At 39.6% G+C, this 9,662-nt stretch overlaps 1 protein-coding gene across 1 annotated transcript; it reads right to left on the bottom strand.

Annotated features, from left to right (window-relative positions):
* Window positions 1–3,778: 3,778 nt before the first annotated feature.
* Window positions 3,779–6,464, bottom strand: LOC149838243 (uncharacterized). Its single transcript, XM_090007636.1, has 3 exons — window positions 6,334–6,464; window positions 5,493–5,555; window positions 3,779–4,118 (listed from the first exon to the last, which is right to left on the bottom strand). The coding sequence occupies exons 1-3, from the start codon at window positions 6,427–6,429 to the stop codon at window positions 3,981–3,983; spliced, it is 297 nt and encodes a 98-aa protein (XP_089863762.1). The 5' UTR covers window positions 6,430–6,464; the 3' UTR covers window positions 3,779–3,980.
* Between the last annotated feature and the right edge of the window lie 3,198 nt (window positions 6,465–9,662).

The raw sequence follows: 9,662 nt of genomic DNA on the forward strand, positions 1-9,662 counted from the left end.
CGTATACAAGCACATGGGGCTCGTATTCCTGTGTATGTTGACATCACTTAGCATTGGAGTCTGGTGTGGTTGCAAAGACTTAAGTACCCTTTCTTGCTATTCTTCTCATAAAACGACAGTTTGAGAAAATGACAAAAATACCCTTTATTCAAAAAAGAAAAAACAAACGGTTCAAAAAAAGGACAAACATGTCCTCCATCCAGAAAGTCGAGGATGATGTTGACTCTTCAAAGTCTACACATCGAAATGAACCTTAATCATTTCGTCGATGGTGATCCGGAGAAATGATGGTGAGTCGACGATCCGGTTGTAAGTCGGTGATCCGATGGTCATTCGGCAAAACGAACCTGAGCCATCAAAAATATTTGTTTAAACTTTTCATCATCATCTTCTTCTTCTTCCTTCTTCGTAAAACACTGTAAAAGCCTCGCTCTCTCTAGAGAAGAAATCAAGGGAGGCAAAGAGTTTTCCCTGGAGAAGGCCATGAACATCAACCCTCTCACTCTCTCTCCCTTCTCTCTCTAATTATGTGCACATCCAGCAGACGATCCTACATTGCTTCATCAAACACCGACTGACCTGCACACTGAATGTAGCATCGTTCAACTTGATGAGTTGTGGAGCCTGATTCAAAGTTTTTGCCCTTACAGGAGGGGGGTTTGGGGGATCCTCCCAGCGTGGGTAGCATCGAAACGAACCTTAATCGTTTCGCCGATGGTGATCCGTCAAAACGATGGTGAGCCGACGATCCGATGATGAGCCGGCGATCCGATGGTCATCCGGCAGAATGAACCTGAGCCATCAAAAATGTTTGTTTAAACTTTTCATCGTCATCTTTTTCTTCTTCCTTCTCCGTAAAACACTGTAAAACCCTCTCTCTCTCTCTCTATAGAAGAAATCAAGGAAGACAAAGAGTTCCCCCTGGAGAAGGCCATGAACATCAACCCTCTCACTCTCTCTCCCTTCTCTCTCTACTTATGTGCACATCCAACAGACGATCCTACATTCCTTCATCAAACACCGACTGACCTGCACACTGATTGTAGCATCGTTCAACTTGATGCGTTGTGGAGCCTGATTCATAGTTGTTGCCCTTACAGGTGGGGGTTTGGGGGCTCCTCCCAGCGTGGGTAGCATCATTCAACTTGATGAGTTGTAGAGCCTGATTTAGAGTTTTTGCCCTTACAAGATGGAGGTCCGGGGGCTCTCCCCCGGCGCGGATCCCGTTGCGTGGTCAACGGACGGGGGTCCAGGGGGGGCGCATGTTTCCTTCGGTTGTTTATTTTCTTGGGGCCTTGTATAATTTTTTTATTTTCTTTCCCTCTTTTAACTATCGAAAAAGAGCAATAAAGCGTTTTATTTAATCGTGGGGCGCATGTTTCCTTCGGTTGTTTCTTGCTTGAGGTTTTCGTAATACCCCTTCCCACGACTTTTCTATTTTTCTTTTTCTGTTTATTTCCCACGATTTTTTCAATGACTCCCCTACAGCGATTTTTAGTGTTGTCGGGTCTCCAACGAGCTCCACAGCAATTTATAGTGTTGTCCGGTCTTCCAACAGCGATTTGTAGTATTGTTGGGCCTTCATATAGCGATTTGTAGTATTTTCAGGTCTCCAACGAGCCCAATAATGATTTATAGTGTTATCTGGCCTTTCAACAACGATTTATAGTATTGTCGGGCCTTCTTACAGCGATTTGTAGTGTTTTCGGGTCTCCAACAAACCTCGCAACGATTTATAGTGTTATTCGGTCTTTTAATAACGATTGTGGTGTCTTCCACAAATCACTATAGCGATTTGTAGTGTTTTGGGTCTCCATCGAGCCACACAGCAATTTATAGTGTTGTTGGATCTCACTATAGTGATTTGTAGTGTCTTCCGCAAATCACTATAGTGATTTGTAATGTTATTCAGTAAGCAAATCGCTGTAAATCGCTACCCGAATTAGGACCAACTTGTCAGGGTCATATCTCCTTAATCGGAGGTCATATTTCAAATCGCTGGATGTGCACAGAAGTAGAAAGAGAAGGGAGAGAGAGTGAGAGGGTTGATGTTCATGGCCTTCTCCAGGGGGAACTCTTTGTCTCCCTTGATTTCTTCTCTAGAGAGAGAGAGGGTTTTATAGTGTTTTACGAAGAAGGAAGAAGAAGAAGATGACGATGAAAAGTTTAAACAAACATTTTTTATGGCTCAGGTTTATTTCGCCGGATGACCATCGGATCGCCGGCTCACCATCGTTTTGCCGAATCACCATCGGCGAAATGATTAAGGTTCATTTTGATGCTACTCACGCTGGGAGGAGCCCCCAAACCCCCCTCCTGTAAGGGCAAAAACTCTGAATCAGGCTCCACAACTCATCAAGTTGAATGATGCTATCCACGCTAGGAGGAGCCCCCAAACCCTCCTCCTGTAAGGGCAAAAACTCTGAATCAAGCTTCATAACTCATCAAGTTGAATGATGCTACCCACGCTGGGAGGAGCCCTCAGACCCCTCTTCTGTATGGGTATAAACTTTGAATCAGGCTTCACAACTCTTCAAGTTGAATGATGCTACCCACACTGGGAGGAGCCCTCAGACCCCTCTTCTGTAAGGGTAAAAGCTCTGAATCAGGCTCCACAACTCTTCAACTTGAATGATGCTACCCACGTTGGGAGGAGCCCTCAGACCCCTCTTCTGTAAGGTTAAAAACTCTGAATCATGCTCCACAACTCTTCAAGTTGAATTATGCTACCCACGCTGGGAGGAGCCCCCAGACCCTTCTCCTGTAAGGGTAAAAACTCTGAATCAGAATCCACAACTCATTTAGTTGAATGATGCTACCCACGCTGGAAGAAGCCCCCAAACCCTCCTCCTGTAAGGGTAAAAACTCTGAATCAGGCTCCACAACAGTCAATGTGCAAGTCAGACGGTGCTTGATGGAGCAATGTAGGATCTTCTGCTGGATGTGCATAGAAGCAGAAAAAGAAGGGAGAGAGAGTGTGAGAGGGTTGATGTTCATGACCTCCTCCAGGGGAGATTTCTTTCTCGGATAATCCTGCAGTGCAGAGACTGGGTCTTAAATAATCATCTTCGGGGCATTTAAGTCTTTACAACCAGTCCTTTTCTAGAATCGTCATTTTTTTTTGCACCAATGGAGGAGAGGGTACTTAAGTCTTTGCAATCGCATCAAACTCCAACGCTAATTAATGCTGACAAACATGGGGATACGAGATGCAAATGCTTAAATACGTGGTGCTTTTTGGGACCCCCGAGCGTGAGATGCCCTGTTCGGGGGTAACATATAACCTGCTTCGTCTGTTGTTTGAGAGCAGTGGTACTGAGAAAACCCTCACTGAGCAGCCTCAACAACACATGTAAACACTATTCACAAGATATTTTTGGTAACCCCATCCTCAACACCACATTTTGGCAATACATGTCACAATGCAAAGCTCCCAAACAGAACCTAATTTGAAGTTACCTTTACCAGTACTGCATCCATAGATCTAATCACATGCAAATTTGCTATGAGCTACCAACGGAGGGCTCCGTCTGTTTGGTAGGTGCTGTTTCTGCAAGTCACCATGTGATGGAACGTTGCAAGTTCGAACCTCACTGGTGTGGGTGGTTGAATAACTGTCTTGTTATATAGCCACTAGTAGGGTTTATCTATTGGAAAGGAGGAGGGCCTTGATCCCCCAGCTTGATCATCAAAAAAAATGTTATGAGCTGCTTAACATATATATCAGCCATTGTCTTAGAAGTTCTACATATTTTTCAATCATAGATTTTCCTCCAAATTTTCCCACAAAATAGTTCATAATATTGCCCATAAAAATTCAAAGAGAAAACATGTATTTACATTCAAAAAATTAAATATGTGTGTTGGTATGGTGTAACCATATTCTCTACAAGTTTACGTTCCTTCATGAAAACTGTAATCACTCTTTCTATTGTTTTACGATCCTTCTTGGTATCTAAAGTTATATTTTCATGAACCTTCTAGAAAGGTGCAGTAACAACATCTCGCAGTAGCCTGGATGTAGAGTGTGCACCACTTGTGTGTCTGGAGAACCAGTCCGCCTCTTCGATTGTCGACCCAACTTTCTTATCAGAGATTGGCTCCACCGGCAACAGACCCTACACCAACACGCACCATCTTCAGAATTGCCTGTGCACATGCGCACAGACACGCATAAACAGTAAAACACACATATAATTGGTTGATTAAACGTTATAGATACAATTTACATACATTTCTTAGTAGAAAATAAGTTTTGATGTGCATGTATGTTTTTAAAAATCTTGAAAAATCAATGGCCTACAACATACCAAAATTTCATGTCTGATTCACAATATACAACCAACAACTATTGTTTTTATAGGTTGTAGGTCTCCGAGCAAAATATATATAAAGAGAGAGAGAGAGAGAGAGAGAGAGTAATGGGTCCGTGCTAAAACGCATGCTAAATAAGTTTTTTGAGTTTTTTCCATTTTATTTTTAAATTCTGACCCTATATATGTGATCTACATACTTGATTTTATACTCTTGAAACGTATGATTCCAACACATGGGTAGGTTTTTATAAAATTCAAAAAATTAACAGTCCAAAATATTTGTAAATTTTTGAGGCTCTAGACATCAATTTTCATCGAAAACACATGATCCAGGTGTGGATTCTTAATAAATCGACTATGCCCAACATATTTATGGGACCGGAACCGCACAAAAAGCACCGGAGAAGCTTAAAAAACTCATTTAGCACGCGGTTTAACAACAAATTGATTTAGCACGAACCCATTTTCCTATATATATATAGACCGGAACCGCACAAAAAGCACCGGAGAAGCTTAAAAACTCATTTAGCACGCGGTTTAACAACAAATTGATTTAGCACGAACCCATTTTCATATATATATATATATATATTCTTCCTAATGATAAGAGGGTGTGGACAGTAGCAATTTTTTATTTTATCGATACTTGTTTGGAACTTGACCTTATAGATGTGCCCTAACCCTTCAAAAGCTCAGTAGGTTGGTGGTAGGCCAGAAAGTGTTAGGCAACTACCACCTATATATATATATATATATATATATATATATATATATATATATATATATATATATATATATATATATATTCCTCCTTTAGATACTTATTTGGAACTTGACCTTATAGATGTGAACAGGTTTTTATAATTATTCAAAAATCAATGGCTCATAATTTTTACAAATTTTAGTTCATAAAATCATATTTTTTTTGTCAAAAAAAGCCATGATCCAACAATCTGTTCTTGTTTTTCTTTTTTTTTGCTATAGTGTTGGGCACATATGTAGGGTCTGATTTATCAAGCATGGCTTGGATCATTGGAAATCGGTACTGTTCACACTTTGTGGACAGTTTTCTCAAACCTGGCTATACATTGCTAATTCAAAACTAGCCTAACCTATGATAAATTGATAACCAGTTTTAACTGAAACAAAGAAAAGTTGTTTGTTTGGCACCCATACCAGTGTGAAAATCCTCACAGCTTCCTCCTGGCTGTTGCTTTCCAGCACCCGTATTGCTTCTTCCTGCCATTGATACAGTATGACAAGACAATGTCAGTATTACCCCTCTCTGACCACATGGAGCACACAGAACACAGTCGGATCCATGCTTGGATCTGGATCCAGATTCTTGAACTCAGCTGTGTGGTACCGAATTAGACAAAACCAAACCCAACAAGCATTATTGGGTCTAGGGTAGAACCAACATACAGTCTGGTTTGACAAGAAGACCAGCTTAGTTTCATTACGACATCGCTTATATAATTTGGATACTTTTGGAGGTATCTGATTTACATTTGTGAACCGCATACTGGATCCAATCAGGTCGGGGGCATAACGGATCTAGTAAAGTGGTGCCCAGTGTTTGCCTCGCTGCTGCAGAAAGAAACACTTTCTGCAAAAAATCACAGCTCTCCGTGGATTACAATTCACTCGTGAAAGCTCTATCCTACGAGAATTTCATGGAGGAATTTTAGGGCATGTTTGGGTAGAAGAGGATTTGGAATCCAAATTCGGACTTCAGAATTCGTTTTTGTTTCCAAATTCCGAGTTCGGAATCCAAAATGCAACCAATCCAAACAAGCACCAATTTTGAACGCCAGAGATCCAGAAAACTCTAGGATACCACTTATTTGCATGCCGTGCACAAAAATCTTGTAGTTTCTAGAATTTTCCCGTTCCCGCTATTTCTAGAAATCCACAATTCCATGAACTTTCTAACTGCCAGGCTCGAGCTCAGACTAAGTCCGGCCGGGAGAGCACGGAGCTAAACGAAAGTCAAAGGCCAAGATGGTCCACTCACCCTAGCGCATCTCATCTGATGGACGTGGAGCGTCCGAGGCTCAGTGTCGATGGATGACGTCCGTCCGATCCTCATCTCAGCAGGCGGTGGCATCATCGGAAGCACGTGCGAGCTCTAGATCGCCACTCGTGTGCACCAGGCGGTGACTTGGCTCTGCGGGTCCTTAAATAGGGCGAAGGCGGGTGGGAGGCTCAACTCTTGACCAACACGTGGCAGTCAAACGTGTACACGTGTCGATGCGCGTATGTGTTGCTTTGTGCTGGACATGAAACGTGGCAGAACGAGTTCTGTTCGACCACGGGTCTTTGAATTTCTTGTGGAAGAGGATTTCCGGTTCTGAAGTGGAGGGTTTACGGGTCGGAAAGACCCGATCCATTCTTAAATTTCTGTGGAAGATATTACGGATCATGAATTTCGGTGGAATCGAATTCCTATCCGGTCCATCGTTCGGCCAGAACCTTGCAAAAAATCAGATCTAGACTTATTTTTGTACGCGTGGATCTGGAGTAGTCCTGCGCAAGCCGGGATCCTGGTGGTCCTGGAGCTTTGAATCCGATCCACCCCGTTGGACCCGCATCACATGGGAGTATTAAAAATGTTGCAAAAACAAAAAAACAGTAAACAATATAAATTTTAACAAAATAACGTGATCTGCACTTTTTTTACCAGCAAAATATTGGGCAAGCACTTTATTTAATTTTTCAACAAAATTTTTAGTTTTTATTCTTTGTTGCACTTTAAAAATAATAATTTTGTTTATTTTTTCAAAAAATAATAAAATATAAATATTAAAGAATTCTGATATTTTATGTCAAATAATGTTTTGAACTGGGAAAATGCTGCCCTACACTTTGTGGTTGAGGGTTTCAAAACAATTCTGTATGCAGGGATTAATTTGGCCCTCTGTTTTATCCTTGACCAGATCCAAATCTAGCTACAATGTGACCAAAAATAGCGAGCGCAAATTTCCATACTTGATTTTTGGTAAAAAAAAATCATGGATTTGTTTATTTTCAATCGGGTTTACCCTTATTTTGAATATGGATCCAACACTATGGTGCTGGAATCTTTGAAAGTAGATCAGAGAAATCACACATTATGTCAGCAAAGCAGGCCAAACGCACATTAGAGGGTATACCGAATATGGATCCAGGTCATGCATGTAATTAGTTGCATCTCATTTCCCTGATCCGGTTCCAGTTTCTCTATGTGCACAATCCCGGCCAAACCCTAATTTAACTTTCAATTTTTTTTTGCAAATGTTCGCCTGTTTTTAATATATCATGATATTATTGGAATTTTTAATTAAAATTTTCCACTTTTTATTATTGTATATCTCTACATTTTCTTGTGTAAAAAAACCCCAATAACTAATGTGACTACGAGTCTACGATTTCACCTCAACCCAACTTAATAATGGTAACTTCAATTTGGTTCGTACCTAGACCCAAACTTTGGATGACCCAAGGATATCCCAACCAAATTTAACCCCTTTTGATCGGTACCCAACAAGTCTACCCATTGGCATGACCAATAACCTGCACTTGCAGTCTACATTCAGGGTAGGCGAAGCCCACCCATAACATGTAGTTGGATTTAGGTTTAGGGTCACGTTATGACAGGTCATAAAGTACAATTTGACTTGATGGGAATGACAATTTTAATTTTAATTTTGTTGAATAAATGAGTGAATGAATTTTAGTCATCTAAACACATATTACTTCTTACTCGATTACATGAATACAATTGATGGTACTAGTCTATTATGAAAGACACCTTTTACTTAGAAGCTCAAATAAATCAAATAATTATCTGAGTGTGAAAATTATAAACTTAAAAAATTTAGACTTACAAGGTCTACTAAGTAGATCTATGTGTGAAAGGTCTTTCACAAAAAGATTATCCAAAAATACATCTAAAAGGACATGATACTCGTAATAGAAACTCAACCATATAATATGGGTCATTTGAGTTCTTGGTTCAATGAAAAAAATAAGTCACAATACTATAATATATGAAAATAGAGAGTATGTTCATGTCTTATTTTGATGTAAGTGCTCAAAAACCTATGATATCAAAATAAGTCTTATGAATCTTAATAACATATGCAGGTCATATAATTAACTAAAGTGGTTTAAGCAGGTTTTTACTTTTAACAAAAGTGTGAAGGTGTTGTGTCACTTTTTATGAGATTTAGGTTGTCCTTATAACCCTCATTAAATAGGATATTGCATATGATCCTTAATATATGCAGCCTCTATATATTGATGACACGTATAGTTACCTGCAATAAATACGTGTGTGAATAAGACTATAATGTCTATAATAGGACAATCTAAATTTCGTATATACTAAATGAAGGTTCAAAGTCAAAAAGTATATTCATTCATGCATATGACTTTCATGAGCAGCTTTATGTTTTCTCTATTTTTAATTTTGATCCACATAAAGAATTGTTGTTTGGAAACATGCCCTTTGGCCAAATAACCCTCTTTTTAATTAAGTTTTTTGAGAAATAAGTTTTGAATGAAAAAACTACTTTATGAAATATAGTTTAGTTTCATACTGAACATTTTTTAGAAATACATTGGGTTTAAAATGTATAGCATTGATTTAGACAAGGCCCCGGAGAGGCTTGTCAATTAAACTTTGGATTTGGTTTGACGTTGGCTTTAGATTTGAACTTGGGTTTGAATTTGGATTTGGTTCAGCTCAGTTCAATTTAGTCATTAGTGCAAAAGGTGATTATCTCAGAGCGAAAGGTGATCGAGAAAAACATAAGAGGTGCAAGCTTGATTGTATCCCAGAAGCAAAGTTGAACTTCACTCTTTTGTACTTAAACTTTTACACGGAGAAATACCTGATGCTTTTAAGAAAGCTTTGTAGTGTGTGCCTCCAAGCCAATTTGGTTCTTATCAACACCACGGTCACCATCCGGATCATGCAAAACTTTTAACACAATCTTGCTTTGCTGGCTCTCGAACATTTGTCCATGAACACGTCTACGACGAATATGTAGAGAAGGCTAAAGCATGTGCTATGAAACGAGTGGTTGGTGATCCATTCAAAAACCTCATTTAGCATTATATATATATATATATATATATATATATATATATATATATAGAGAGAGAGAGAGAGAGAGAGAGAGGGTGGCAGCTGCCTACCACCTTCTCTGAGAGACAATGCGCAATCTAATGGTAGTGGACAAAATAATTGTAAGAACACCCTTTTGGGCAGCGATCTGATGGTCAACAGCTAAATGCCTTTTGGGATTTAAAAAAATGCCCAGCAAACGCATGTCTCCTCAGGTCTCGCTGAGAAGGTAT

The sequence above is a fragment of the Nuphar pumila genome, chromosome 5 (assembly GCF_984573655.1).
Source record: "Nuphar pumila chromosome 5, dmNupPumi1.hap1.1, whole genome shotgun sequence".
In the NCBI taxonomy this organism is placed as follows: domain Eukaryota; kingdom Viridiplantae; phylum Streptophyta; class Magnoliopsida; order Nymphaeales; family Nymphaeaceae; genus Nuphar; species Nuphar pumila.